The sequence below is a fragment of the Haliaeetus albicilla genome, chromosome 13, assembly GCF_947461875.1.
Source record: "Haliaeetus albicilla chromosome 13, bHalAlb1.1, whole genome shotgun sequence".
NCBI lineage: Eukaryota > Metazoa > Chordata > Aves > Accipitriformes > Accipitridae > Haliaeetus > Haliaeetus albicilla.
Genome location: NC_091495.1, coordinates 21,928,829 through 21,944,107, shown reverse-complemented (window position 1 = coordinate 21,944,107; position 15,279 = coordinate 21,928,829). Strand labels below are relative to the sequence as shown.

At 48.7% G+C, this 15,279-nt stretch overlaps 1 protein-coding gene across 4 annotated transcripts in view; it reads right to left on the bottom strand.

Annotated features, from left to right (window-relative positions):
• Positions 1–1,109: 1,109 nt before the first annotated feature.
• Positions 1,110–15,279, bottom strand: part of MDGA1 (MAM domain containing glycosylphosphatidylinositol anchor 1) — a 147,734-nt gene continuing 133,564 nt past the window's right edge. For 3 of the 4 annotated variants that reach the window (XM_069800386.1, XM_069800385.1, XM_069800388.1), the window contains 3 exons: positions 8,190–8,320; positions 7,090–7,198; positions 1,110–5,761 (listed from right to left, as the gene is read on the bottom strand). In XM_069800386.1, the coding sequence (XP_069656487.1) occupies positions 5,670–5,761; positions 7,090–7,198; positions 8,190–8,320 (332 nt within the window). In that variant the 3' untranslated portion in view covers positions 1,110–5,669. The remainder of the gene's footprint in view (positions 5,762–7,089; positions 7,199–8,189; positions 8,321–15,279) is intronic. The other variant, XR_011327495.1, reaches the window with a different exon arrangement.

The window sequence follows — 15,279 nt, the reverse complement described above, 5'->3', positions numbered from 1 at the left end:
AGCAGTTGTTTTTCTGCAAATGCCTTTTGTCTGCATTAAATGCCTTCCCAGGCTGAGCGAGATGAGCACTTATCAGTGGGGCCAAAGCAAATACAAATGGCAGCAACACCTGGCTTCTGCAGCCTGCACAGGGTCCTGCTGCTGTACGCTTGTTGCCTCTGCAAACAGGGGTGCTCCCGCATTGAGGGCAGCCTGGAAAAGACAAGATGTCAGGGCAGTTTAATGGAGAAAGAGCAAGGGACCAAAACTGGTCCCTGACGAAGCCAGGAGTGTGAGAAGGGCTCTCTTCTGCACAGGGGATACTCACAATGCAACTTCTTGTCCTCACTAAAAAGCAATGTCCTGCTCCCTGGGTGCAAAAGCTGGGCATCACTTGGCACTGTGGTACTGTGTCCTACCGCACCGAGCTTAAAGCACAGAGCCCACGGTGATGTGTCCCTCCACGCTGTTGCTAGGCCATCTAAAAACATCCAGGAGGCAAAGGGGTGCTGCAGCATTTCCAGGGAAAGATGGATATCTGCATGGCTCCAACATATGGAGAGTACTAAAGCAGCAATACCCCGAAGCAGCAACTCCGTCGGCTCTTTGCTTTAAGGCAGCTTTTGTCTCTTTGAGTGGGGTGAGGTGACACCATTTACCCCATCTTGGAGAGAAAATGCCCTGGCTCCTTTGTCTGTCACTGCCTGGGCCAGGTGGGGTCCCTCAGGGCAGCATGAAGGACTCCCTGGCTATTCCCACAGGTAAAACTCCCTGCCAGCACCTCGCTGAGAGCTAGTGGGGAGCAGGGCTTGCTCCTGCCAGTGCCTTGCACAGGGACCACTTCACACTGGAGACAAGGCTCAGGGCAGTGACTGTGCGTTGGAGGGATGCTTCTCCCACTAGCGCCGCTTGCAGCTCCCAGTGACTGTCCCTCCCAGGCTGAGAAGCACAGGGCACCAACCCAAAAGCAGGGTGCTTTTCCTGGCAGAGAGTGATAGGGACAGGCTGAGGAAGAGGAATCCAGACCCTGCTTTCCCTTTGGTACTAAAGCATTTTTATGTTGTTCTGGAGTAGTGCACCCACAGGATTTTGTATAGAAAGAAATTAAATTTCCGTACTTTGAATAGCAATAGGGAATAAAATACAATTTGTATCATGTTTACTACATTAATTCATATATCCATAAATTATTTTTCCAAGAAATTTACCAGACTGAACATCTGACACCCCCCCTCCTTTGTCCCTGATTGCCACCCTATTTCCTTCCAGAAGAAAGCTACTTTTCAGAAGAAGGGCTCCATATCGCTGGCGCTGCAGCTGCTCTTCAGGCAGCACGCTGTGCAGCTCTGCTGGGGCAGCTCTGCATGCATGCCAATCACAACACTTCACTTTAGGAGTTTCCAAACCGTTTGTGCACTACACAACGTTTTTCATATAGATGAAACGTTTTTTCACTCCCATACAGCTGGGAAGAGTTATGCTCAGGCATTCCAAATTACCTAACTCCCCATCAAACGAAGTATATTAGCTCCATTGCTTTCCAGTGGCTGATCTACGTGGAAGAAAAATAGTCTATTGCTATTACCAGCCAGGAGTTGCTTTTCAGAGCAAGCGGTAGGAATTGATGTTCATATTGTTAAAAGCCATGGATTAAAGTCCTGTTGATGACCTGTTATTGGGACTTGCACTGAACTGTGGAAAATTATAATAAAAAAGTATATTTTTCAGAATACAATGAACAACTACAAAAAGAGGTTTCAAATGAAAGTTTCTTTGTAAGCCCCACTTGTAACTACACAGTAGCATTCACTACTTCTAATAACTACAACTTATACCCAGGAGCCTACACACTCACATATTTTCTGTTTTATACCCTGAAAAAAAAAAAGAAATTGAGTATATATCGGCTAACACCCACACAGCATTCTTCCTAATGTATTTCTACAACTACCAAGCAGAGGTCTCCTTGTAAATAAAAGCAGTCTCTTAAATTTATATTGCACTTTTCTTCTGCAGGGACTTTCATACTATGTACAGGAATAATCTCCACCATGACTGAAATGCAGCCACTTCTGGAGTGGAATAAAGCAGCTACTCGATAGGCACAGAGCAACATAAAACATCAGGAAAAGAAACATTATGTTAGGACTGCAACAGATACTTAAGAAGACAGTCTGTAATTAAGTTTAAGGACTGTAATTTAGCCAGAACACTGTGAAAAGTGTGAGGGGATCTTTAATTGCAAGGGGTAAGGAGCATGGCTTTTTATCTCACCTGGGATGCACTACCACTGCAAGGAGAATTGCCCTCTCAGACATGGGGTAGTAAACCACAAATACCACTGCCCGCAGAGAGGAGGGACACTGCCTTTCCCCCACCCTATAACTGCACAGCTTCTCATCCTTGCTGCTGAAGCGCCTCTTTCCTCTACTACACTCTCTCAGTGCATCTGCCAGGGAAATGAGGTCCCTCCTTTCGTCCTTGTTACTTCTGACAAGCTGAGGCCCTTGGGTTAATGACTTTCTCCCAAACTCACCACCAGCTGCTTTCTAGCCAGAGAGGAGCAGAGGTCTAAGCGTGAAGGGGCTCCCTGAGACTTTTGCTGAAGCTGATGATCAACATGCCTGACAGCAGGAGAAGGCTTCGTGTCTGGCCGGGGTGATCCGCTTGCTCTGCCCTGGACCCACTGCCACCAATGGGCTTCTTGCCCCCTGCGCCGTGGGTCAGCTTGGTGAGGCACTTACATCCTTCCTCACAGGAGCTGGCAGCAGGGCATGGACACCCTCTCTGCAGATGTCCCTTTCTAAAATTGTGGTGCCCCTTTGCTGACACTTGCCTCACAGGTAACTCTTTGTCTGTGATCCTGAACTTTCAGGCTGCACCTCCCCAGCCACACAGTACCTCTGCTGCCCACTAAACATCAGCAAAACGTTTGTGCAACCCTGGATAAACAGCCAGTAGAAGCAAGGCCACGAGGGTCTCTGCCTCAGAGCCTAGAGGGTGAGATGGTTTTCCTGGGCACTCTCTTACCAATGGGGAAACGCTCCTGTCTTCACCTTGTGCCCAGCAGAAGACCCCTGGAACCAGCAACATATCACAAATATTTTGCTGCTGATGGATCAGGAGCCATCATGAAGCACCCAAGGGCCCCTGGAAAGCATCGTCTCTCTCCTAGGAGTGAAAGTGGACTCTTAAGGAGTGGGGTGATGACTTCTGGCCTCCAACAAGCACGGAGGAAAAGAAGAGCATAGGACTGAAAGATGATGGTGGCACTGGCTGCCCATGAAAATGGCAACAGACAGCAAGAACCAGAATCACTGTCAGCATCCCACAACACTGCCTGGCCCTGGGAGACAGCCACAGGTCTCCCAGTCAAATACGCAGTGTGATCAAGGTCTAGGTCTGGAGGGAGGAGTGGAGATGGAAAAGACATGGTCCACATTCTTGGAAGTGGAGAAAAGCAACAGAAGCAGACCCATATCATCCCCTCTCACTGTCTTGCGAGGCCTCCTGTGAAGGAGGTCCCCTTGTCCCTCAGAGCTGATGTCCCTTCTTCCTCTGATAGTGGCCAGAGAGCATGAGTGCAGATGAATGCCCTTCCAGGAGCTAGAGAGTGATGGGTTTCAAGACTTCAAACTGGATCTCTTGGGAGTTAAATAGGAGCTTTCCCCCTCCACCAGTGGATGAAATTAGGCACCAGCTGTTGCTGGAAGCTGAGCAATGCAAGAGGCAGCTAATACATTCGGGTGATTTTAGACACACACAGTTGTCTCAGAGAAGCTGATCTATTCATCAGAAATGGGTAAGGAGCCATGGGTACTGGAGCTCTGGTGAGAGCGCTAGCTCATTGTACATCTGTGGTGCCCCAGCTAATGAAGTTTGGATGGGGTGTCCCTTAGAGGGAAGAGTCCCACTTAACTGAACTGCCAGGGCGTAGGCTAGTGAACCCTGGTTCACAGTCCTGTGAGCCTAACTCTGCCCTGTGCAGGAAGATAAGTCATGCCCAGAGCTGCTTCCAGTTGCAACAAGGCTATCACAGCTCCCACTTGGCTGGTGCAGGGCAGACCCTTCTCCTGGAGGTTCATCTGGAGCAGCATGTGCCTCCATCCTGAGGAGGTCAGGCCAGACCTGCTGCAGTTCTGACACCAGCTTTACCCTCTGTGATGCCAGCAGGAAAAAGGTGAATTTCCGCCATCCCTGTTCCTCAGTGGCAAACAGGGCCACAGTTCAGCATGAGCCCCTCTTCTGGGTCAAGCTTTCCTGCCTGTTCCACCTTTCAGCAACTCTGCCCGCTAATTTGGCAGTGGAAGCTGAGTGCCTGCGAGACTGCACGTGCTGACAAAATTCAGCCACCTCTCCCTTGAGCAGCGATGCTGTTACCACACTTCACCCACTCTGCAGCTAACATACTGTGTTTGCTAAAAGGCCTCAGAAGGCATGAGGGCAGTATCAGAGCTGCCTGAATTGCTGGCCCAGGGGCTGGGTCATGGGCACGGGACCCGCTGTCTGGCTGAAGAAGGTTTAAATACCTGACTCTTCCCACAATCCAAAAAGCTTGAGGTGGGGGAAGTTAAGCAATGGAATAAAAGACCAAAATAAATAGGTAACAAAAGAGAGGCAGAGAAGCAATCCTGGGCTTAGGGCTGAGGCAACTGTCATCCCAGCTTTTGCAGTGGGAAGCCAATGTGCAACTGTTTCCCCCCTTACCATCCCACCCCACCTCACCCCATCCCTCAGCCCCACAGAGACACCTTTCTGTTTCCAGCTCTGACCTGCTCTCATAGTTTCTCCACCCAGCAAGAGTGCTGAGAGAGAGAAAGAGGTGCTCAGAGGCCAACGCTGCAGCCGGATCCATCCAGGACTTCTCCACCACTCAGCGTGGTCCATGTGATGGGTCCATTCCTGCTCCATCTTCTTCAGGCTGGTGAGTGAGAAGCACAGAGCGGTGGGGAGAGGCCAAAGCAAACCACACAGGGGGCAATTAAATACATGAGAGCCTGGAAGATGTGGATGGATGGAGACACTGAAGCACATGTGGCACGAGGCAAGGTGCTCCAGCCACTGGCACGCGGGGCGGCTGCTGCCCCACGGTCGAGGATGACATTACTGCAGGGAGCTGCAGCTGGAGCGGGGCTGCCCCAGCCAGCGGGAAAGCATGGGGACACAAGGGGAGTACTGCGGTATATCATCCACTAAGCTGTGGGCTCTACAGTAAAGAAGGTAACTGTTCCAGTAGAAATTTGTGCTTTAATATATTTTTGTTTGTTTGTTTAAAACAAGTTCCCACTTCCCTGAGGAAGCCCTGTCCGACATTCCCAAGGAAACATGGGGGTGGTTTTTTCCTCCTTCATTTGCTCTTCACATTTCTTCATTCCTATTTTTTGTCTTTCATTCCTTCTTTTCTGTATGTTTCTGTTTCCTTCCTTCCTCTCTGTCTCTCTCACTCTCTCGTGCACGTGCTTTTAAAAAATTTTTGTCTTTATTTTTAAATTTTGTTCTAGACATTATGACTTTCTCAAGGAGTGCTCCAGTTCTGAACCAGATCCCTTTGCGTGGTCATGCCTGTCAGTCTTTGGTAACATATGGACACTTTGGTGTGCCAGTGAGGAGGGGAGGAAGAGGAGCAGAGGTGGCTGAGTAGGGAAGGAGCAGGAATGTCTCAGTCCGAAGACAGGAGGGCTCGCTTGCCATCATCTGAGCAGCACGTAAAGGAAGAAAGTCAATGGGCCACAAAGACGAGGGCTATGCAGGGCTGGGACACCGCTTCCTGGAAGAGCAACCGCTGCCAGCCGAGAAGAGAGAAAAAGAATTAGTGACGGGGCAGATCCAGACCTCATCGAACAAGTCAGTGTCTTAGCCTCTCCTCCCACCCCAAACCACAAAGCACCTCCCAGATTTATTGGAAGATCTTTCTAGCTTTCCTTGGACATTCTCAAGGCTTCCCCAAATTATTTCTTTTCTAACTCAGAAGAAAAGGTTGAATCTTAGTTACTTTTGCAATCCAACCTTCCTTTCTTCCCCAGAAGATTCAACTTGAGTCAAACAAGAGGTTCTGCTTGTGTTTTGGTTACAGCTTGGCCATCCTAGCCTGAAACAGACCTTTAACTGCACCTGAAATTTTGAAATTTTTAGGGTGTTCTGACTTTTTTTATGTTTTGTTTCCCCCTTCACCTTTGGAGTTAAAAAAATTGCTAAAAGTGACTCTTCCTCAACAAGTTTTTTTCCTTCAAAAATAAATACGACAAATTGAACCTTGTTCGCAAGTGCCTGTCTGGTTCTAGTTTGCATCCTCTGAACATCTGCTCTCCTGCCCACCTGAGGTATGTTATCGCGGGCACAGGCAGGACTAAGGCATGAGGCACACCAGTGATTCCCACCCAAGGACTAAGGCCTACTTACTGCTTATGCAACTTGCTATGGCTTCAACCTACAGTGCACCTCAGTGAGCGTGAGGTTGTCTCCATTTCTGCAAATGCTGGCACCAGGGTGATGTGGATGGACTGGAAAGGGGCTGCTGGGATTTAGCTCAAGAACTCACTGTCAGGATCAGGAGGGAGGTGATATGCAGCTCGGGTAGCTTGCTTCCATCCTGAATGTACAATACCCTGTTTGCCGGTGCCTCTCTGCTCAGAGGTCAATGGGAAGAAGCCCAGCCCTCCCTGGCTCCATGCCCCAAAAGGCAGATTTTTTTTCCTGGAGAAGGACGGACTTAATGTTGCAGAGGCCATTAGAGCCTGAAGAAGGTCTTTCCCTTTCCAAAGCTCCCATACCTAGGGTTTCCAGGAAATGAGATATTGCAGAAGCCTTTAGCTGCTTGGGGATGACACCCCCAACTCAACATACTGGTGCAGACTTCAACACACTGGTGTCTGGCAGCACAGTCCCTACAGGATCTGGTTGTTCCTCTAAGCTCTTGCTAACTCATGACTGTAAAGAACAAGTTCAAGAGTCTGACAGCCTCTCTGCTGACTTCTGCTGATGGAGCCAACCATCTTCTTGAGTCCCACCAACATGTCAATGTGCTCTGAAATTAGCTGCGCATCCCTAGCACAAGCATTCGTGTATGCGCTCCCAACAACTTGTTTTCCTCTGAAGCGTGCATACTCTCACCCTTATTCGGTCCAATTGGCTTCCTTGGACAGTCCCCCTTTTTCAGAGTGACGTCATCAATGGCAATGTCCCCCTCGTAGCTCGTGCCCCGGACACCTTCGAAGATGATCTGAAAGCAGAGCATGGGACAGAGCCCAGTGTGAGGCTGCAGTTGTGGAGGACCCTTCCCGCGCTGTGGGGCTCTGCAGAGGTGAGCAGGGCACACACCAGATCTTATCAGGTCCCCAAGTGAATGATTCCTCCCTGTTTTTCCAGTACTCATAGGATCTGGAGAGCCAGACCCCACTGCTTACGGGACCAACCCCGTGTGCTAAGCATCTGTAGAGTAATAAATGAGTATATAGAGCTCTACTTTATTAAGTGTGCTGCACTAACAAGCCAACCAATAATGAACAGTGCTTGCAAGAGTAACTAAATTCTTATTTATTATTGTAAAGCACCCAAAAGCATGCTGAGCATTTTGCTACAGTGCCACAACTTACTAGCCTGCACAGACCCAGCTCTCACAAACAACCCTACAACAGCAAAGTAGCATGTTGGGCAAAACCATCAGCGATAAAACATCCAGTAACAAAGCAGCCCACTTCCTGGGTACACATAAACAACTCAATGAGCAGATACAGAGTGCCCTGTTCATATTCACAAGCTGTCCTACAGTCCTAAACCAGGGGGACAGTGGGGGTGGGCTCTTGCAGCACATGCTAGAAGAAACTTCTAGCACTCAAAGTCAGTTTACACCAGCAGGCCAGCACCCCCCAACTGCTCAACTCCAAGAGACCTGTCACACAGACCTGGTACCAGAAGGAGCTCTCTGACAAGCAGTTTCCAGACCAGCAATAATCAGAAAATTTATACTGCCAAACTGATGCTTGCACATAACGTTGGATGGATTCAGAGAGAAGTGGATTTGATTTCTGTGCATCTACCAAGCTCTTGCCTTGCCCCAGTGAGCCTGGGGGGTAGAGAGTTCCCAGTGCCCTCCCTGTGCCTGACCAGCCCCTGTGCCACGGAGGCAGATGTCTGCTGGGAAGTCTCCTACAGCCCATGGCACATGGACAGGACAGGTGGCAGGTGGCTCCTTGGCTGTGGACCTGACTTACCTGGAAGGGTCCGGGTGGGTTGATGGGCACGTGTGCTTGCTGCCACATGTTCCCCCGGTTCCCACTGAGCGACCAGACCTGGGTGTCGATGGCTCGCTTGTTCCGCACGCGAACTAGCAGGTTCAAGGAGCCTGTAAGAGAGAAACCGGGTGCTGGCATGCGGGGGCAGGCAGGCAACCCTGCCTGCTGGCCTGGCCCCCAGCATAGCTCTGGGGCTCAGCCTCAAGCCACAGCTGTATGCCCCAGCCAGCCCAGGGACAGCCTGCAGAGCCCCAGCGGTAACCTCTGGAGGGATCCAGCTTTCTCCAGGATTGACAGGCAAATGTCACTGGCAATCTTTCATCCGTCTGGGCTATTCAGAGGAGGACACAGATGCAGATGAATACAAAGAGGACAGTAAGAGGAAGAAGCAGTCTGTAGCATGGCTGGGGTGGCACAAGAAGGGTGTGGCAGAAATGCTAGCTGCAAGGGACCTCCAGAGGCATCCCATCCAACCTCCAGCTTGAAGCTGTCTCCAGCTCTACATTAGGGCACCATGGTTTTGCCTGGCCAAGTTTTGAAATTCCCTGACAAAATCAACTTTTCCTAATGTCCGATATGAACCTCCAGTGCTACCAGTTGTGGCTGCTGTTCCCTATTACATTGTCTAATACTAATTGATGAGATTTTGGCTCCATTATCTTTGAAATTGCCCTTCAAACTGTTGGGGGCCAAGGGCTGATAACAGCCTCCTCTTTGCCAGACTGAGCAAGTCCAGTTCCCTCAACCTCTCTTCCCCATGACTTCTGCTCCTGGCCCTTGACCATTCTGATGCCCCTCTGTTGGACCCACACCAGTTTCTCTACATCCCACTTGAACTGGAGAGCCCATGACCCATGTTTGCCTCTCCCTGTTCACCACTAACACCTGACATATGCTATGCAGCTTACAGCCCTCTCCCTGGCCATCAGCTGCAGAAAGATAAACCTGTGTCCTCAGATGCCACTTGTCCTGAAAGCAGCCTTGGAGCAAGCAGCCATTCTTTGCTAGCACTGGGTGGCATTGCCTGTGCCACATTGCCTGTTTCAGCCCAGCCCCATGTTTTCAGAGGGACGCAAAGACCCTGTGAATCAAGACCCACTTCAAGTTCTTTCAAACAAAGCAATTCCCAAAAGCTTTCACCTGCCATTAAACCAAAACCATAGCCAAGAAATCTTAAAGCATTTCCAGTTCTCACTTTGAAAACAGTGTCATAGCCCCCTACCCTCCATCCGCAAATGAAACCATCCCAGTGTGTCTTCCTGCAGCATCTTTTCAGTAATCTCCTCAGATTACTTTTTTTCCTTTTTTGTTCCAGTGAAAAAACATTTTTAAACATTCACTCAGGGCTGACCTGAAACATTCTTCCTTTTTTTTTTCCAATTCAGCTGGTGAACCAAAAAATAATCACAACTCTAGTCATGCTGTTGTTCATCAGTGTTTCTAGTCTCCATACACAGACATATTACACCTGCGAGCAGAGAGGCAATAATAACCCTTACTTATACGTCCATAGTCTGTTGGCGCTTGGGATGCTACATTCCTGTCTGAGCATGCCCTTCTGAGAGGCAGCAGCAAGAAGTCAGGGGAAGAGACAGGAAAAGAGACTTTCCTATATAATCTCCCTTCTACGTGATCCCCTGAAATGCTTCATTCTTGGCGCATCAACCTTGGGGGCACTGTGTGAAGGACAAGGGCCTGGAAGTACCCCTGTCAAGCTCCTGGCTGTCAGAAAGCGAGAGATACATCACAGGGAGTTCAGAGATGCATAATAAAGATGATGAAATGTTTAGATTCTAAGTGGCTGACTTACAAGAAAAGGTTAAAAGAATGAAATATGTGTATAATTTAGTGAAGCGAAGAAAGAGAGGCATGTTATTGCCTGGAAATATTCAGTGTTAGCACAAAGGCTAGCTGAGAAAACTAGATGAAGGACAGGGAGGGTGTATCCAATTCCCTTCCCCGGTGGTATCCAGTTTGGGATGCACACCACAACCCAAGATAAGGAGTGAAATAACTTGTTTCTCTCTCTGTTGAGACCACCTGGCACTGCACAACCTTGGGGAGACAGAGGTAGGTGAGTGGGATCTCTCTCCTGGAAACATGGTGCCAAGGACGAGAGAAATCACTACAGGAACCTCTGGCAAAACCAGCTTTGAGCCACTGGTTTCTTGGTGTCCTCCCTGCCCTCAGGAGCTTCCTACCAGGGAAAGTCTCTCTAAGTAGGATACCTAGCCCTCATGGAGGCCCTTGGCCAAACATAACCCCATAGATCAATGTGAACAGGAGTGTGTTCAGAGCAGCTAATTACAGACACCAGAGCTGGTGAGGTGAGGTTTTGAGAGTGAATGAAGAATTAATATGAAGCTGCTAGCAAGCAAGGATTAAAAACAACTGTTGTCTATTCTACCCTCATTTGGGGACTTGCAGCTAGGATCTGCTGCGCAAGAGCCTGGCTGAGTAGCCAGCACTGGGACAAATCAGGCAGCAAATGAACTTTGATGCCCTAGGAAAAAAGCGAAGGCGAGAGAGAAGGAGACCGAGAGACGCATCTGGAATGCAAATTAGTGCCCCCAAAGCACTGGCTGTGAATGCCTGGCCTAAACCCAAACCAAGCCTGAGCATATCCTGGCTGACAACTCCATGTCCTTGCAGCATCAGGAAAAAAGTTTCAACCTTTTGGCCCACGAATTCCCTAAAAGAACAATACTGAATACAAGCAGGCATTCTTCAAACGGTTTGCAATTGGAAAGGAAGCTCCTTTATTTGCCACAACATGTGGTGTTTCACCACCCTTGTCTACACATGGAAAACTGAAGGTCAAAACAGACGAACAGCATGCCCACGACCATCTTACAAATCAGTCAGAGTTGTGAAGGGGAGTCAGATCTCATAGCCCTACCTGCAATTGCTGCTAAGTTACACAGCCTCGCTGAGGCTGGGAAAGAACCACAACACCTCCCTTTCCCAGTAATGCTGTCATTGGGAATGTGCTTTTGGGAGGCATGGCAGAGACTCCAGGACTTCAAACTAAACAGGGATGAAGCCTCTATCCCATCTGAACTGGGTCCACAGTGTTGCAGATGTTAAAGATTGTGCAGGTCTTCTACTTTATTCCCTTTTACCATGTGTCAGTCTGCCACAGGCTGCCAGTCAAGTTTAAGGACATGTAGCCTGTGATGGAGGTACTTGGAAATGAACCTTCAGATCTGAGCTCCAGGCAGAGCCATAAAACATTGCAGTCCTGAACTACAGAAAGCTCCAAGTCAACTTTCCAATTGCTCAGAGCTTCTTTATCTCCATTTTTCAGTCTAGCCCCCAAAGTCAACTGTGTAGTGGTACAAGTGCTGTGGGCCTTTGTGTTTTCCAATGGAAAGCTTTGGGTTCAGCCGACTGTCCTGAAATCAGATGTTGTTCCAGGATCCCACTTACAGTCATGAAAATCCATAGATTAAGCCCCAGGCTAAAAAGGGAGGTGGAGACTATGTAGATATTGACATCCACAGCTCCTGACCTCTGGTGAATTCACACCTGCCAACACCCACCTCCATGCAATCCAGCAATACCTATCTCATGCCTTATTAACAATCTTCACTCCCTGTGTAGCTTTCAGCATGTCACACAAGTTCAGACCAAACCAGCCACCTGATGCTTGTAAGGTGCCCCTCCTAAAGCACAAACTATATTTCCAAATTCCACTTTGCCAGAGGTGGCCAATGCATGGTCCGCGCATGTGTGGGGTGTGAGGAGTCCATTCAGAGCTGTGAACTGACTTGCCACGTGGTCCTTAGCAAACTGCTTTTACCTGCTTTCATCTGCTGACATGATATGATGACGATAATCAAGAAGGATAATAACATTCACTTACTTAGAGGGGAACTTGGAAACATAGCAAACGTTTTATGAGAGCTGAGCAAGAAGACACTAGAGAACAGAAGTACCTGAGCTCTTCTGCCTTTCCAGTGGTCATAAACTGAAGAATCAACGTTGGACCTGCTCTCCAACCCCCATGCCTCCATCAGTAGAGATGTGAAAGGCCCATCTGGGACGTTCTCCAGCACCAGCTGTTGCAGCCACCCCTTTTGCCTGGTTTTATACTATAATCATGCCTAGTTTTCTGTATCAGAGTCCAAATCCAGCTGGCCAGTTTTGTTACCTATTTCTGTTGTCGTCACCCCTTCCCCATCTCCCTCATCTGATGTGTCTGGCGTTTCCTAAGGGCACCTGCTGGTGAGGCACACACAAAGACAGGACATCTATCTGCTGCTAAATCTCTTCAGCTGACCAGAGACAGGCAAACACAAGGGAAGTCCCAGAACACCAGCAATCCTGTTGTTACCTCTCCCCATACAAGGTAATCTTTGCATTTGTCTTGTAATCTGTATTATTCCTTCTTCCCAATCAAAAGGGAGAATAAAGGCCGTTGACAAGTAATGAGGAATCAATTATAGGGAGAGTGAGCCTACCTTCTGCTGGCTGCCTTTAAGACCAGAGCTGGCATTTCAAAAGAGTGGCACTCACACAAAAGAGCACCAGCTGGGCTGCCAGATAGGGTAGCCCAAGGGATGCCTTTAAATGTTACCTTCTTACAATAAGAAAAGGTCTTCTCTCAGTTTCCACAGGATGGGGACTTTACTGTTGCATTGAATAGCAATGTAGATCCAGAAGAGCTGGCACAGGCAGCATTGGGAGGGAGGCAGGGTCTGTAAGGGCAGGGCCATGGGCACAGTCCATGCAGGATGGCAGAGAAGGTAGAGGTTTCCTCAAGAGCTCTCTGTGGGGCAGCTGGGGGGCCTTAATGTGGGGTGATGGGGTGGGGAAAGGCTGAGGCACAGCTTAGTTTACATGACTCAGATGGAAGGCAGGCAGCCAGAGCAGCTAGGAAGTAAAGGGAGGAAGACGGTGCACACTGAGAGACGGGGTGCTGTGCCAAGTGCAGCAGAGCTCCGTGGGATGGGTAGGGAAGGCTGTCGGGATCCACAGCCAGGAGCTGGGCTGGCAGCAGGCTCATGTGTAGCCTGGTCTCACTGCGACTCCCTGCTGCGCTCCTGCAGGATTCCTGCTCCAGCACAGGGCAATTGCACGAGATCAGCTATCCATGAGAAATCCTGGCTGCAGCTCCAGTTTAGGTTTGGCACCCAACTGGGAATCCCGTGGCATTTCAACTGCAGGCAAGACAGACTGAGCTCAGAAGAAACTGATTCATGGCAAGAGATGTCCAGTGGATACACGGTGTGGAGAGGACTCGGACCTTGTATAACCTGGCAGATCACCTGGAGACCCAATATGAGGGCTAAAACCAGGACAGGGAGAAAAGAGCTCTTACCTTTCTAACAGGGGCTCTGAGCACTTTCTTAAGTGTGGTTTAGTTTTAACACCACTGATCACAAACTAAAAGCCCAAAGCTTAGTACAGGCAAATCCCAGGAGCGAATGACAGTCCCCAGAAAGAATCTATTACTGTTCATAATCCCCACAACAAACACAGGTCTCTCCCCCTCTTGCATTTAAATGGATGTTAATGAATAGCAGTCAGTGTCAGGCTGGTGTTCTCAGTCACAGTGCTGTGGAGGAAAGTTACTGCTCTGAAAGCGAGGAAGCAGAGGGTGGAAAAATAGTCATAGCACAGACAGAGATGGAGAAATAATATCAGCTTGTACTGACTCATAGTTTCTAGGAATGTAAGTTGTCTTTGTGCCATGATAAGATGTATTTACTCTTTCACAGTCTCTAATGATGCTTCATACATTAACATCTGCAGAGTAAGACAATTAAAGCCTCTCTGCTTTCCACTCCTGGTTACAGAGAACTTTATCTCTACATGTCTAACTGATCTCAACTTGGTGTGCAGGATTCCCTGTGTCCAGTCACTAGGTCACTACAGAGACCCCTTCCTGCAGCCACCACTTTAGTAACTCTAGAGTGGGAGGGTTAAGAGAGCTCATCCATAGTGAGAAAACGGAGTCTTGGTCAGAGTTTGGAAAGCACCACTATCCCACCTATACTCATGAGGCATCCCTATCAGCTTTAGAGAGGCACTGAGCATGTTCAGTGCTGTGCCACAGGCTAGCTAATTGCTATGGGACACTCTCTAGCTGCTTCATTATGGTGGGGAGGCTATAGTGAAAGGGATCAAGGGAATCAAAGCTTCCAGTTCCCTGCTGTAGCTGGGACTTTCTGGGGATATAAACAGCAATATGGTACATTTTGATTGGCCATGTTTCCCCTACAGCAAACCTGTGAAAATTACTTATATCTGGTTACAGGGAATTTTCTTTGGATTTTAGTCTGGATTTAAAAAATCAAAGAAGCAAACACATTTCCACCCCTGACCTCCTAAACCACCATCAGATGAGGATGGGCTTGAAGCAATATCCCCTGACATGGCAAAGCCAATTGCACAGATTGATCTATGAACCATCACTATCTGACCTGTCTGGCATGCATATGAATTTTGGGATGGAGGGAATGGACCAGCAGAGAAGCAACAACACTGCACTGTAAAGAGGCAAAGCAGACATGTGGCTGGACCCCGGGGGAAGACATGCTGGGCAGGGGGACCTGGGGCATGCAGGCAGTGGGGTAAATGCAACGGTCTGGTCATGCCTGCCTTGTGATGAGGAATACAAGTGCTAACGTGAGGAAGGCAGGCAAACTACAGCTACAGCTCCTTCTCTCCAGCACATCCCCACCTGTCTGTGTACACAGAGAGCAGATGGTGATATGATAGGAGCAGACTTGCAATGGAGCTTTGCTTGAGCTCCTTTGCTCATTTGATCCACAGTCTAATTAGAGAAAGTGTTAGCATGGAAAGATGAATGATGCAAGACTTCCATCTTTGATGCTATGTGTATGGAAAAAAATCCTGCCACCCTTTTTCATGAAAAATTCCCTCAGAGGTTGTTTGTGACCAGTAACAGGCTTTCTGTGTGTGGACAACAGGATGTGGTTTAAGGAATTTAAAAAAGGAAGAAAAGAATTTCCATGCTCCATAACGTTAAATTTATGCTAACTCAGAAGAACAAAGGCCCATCCAATATGCAGTCAGAACAGGGTAGAGGGAGGGTACAGAG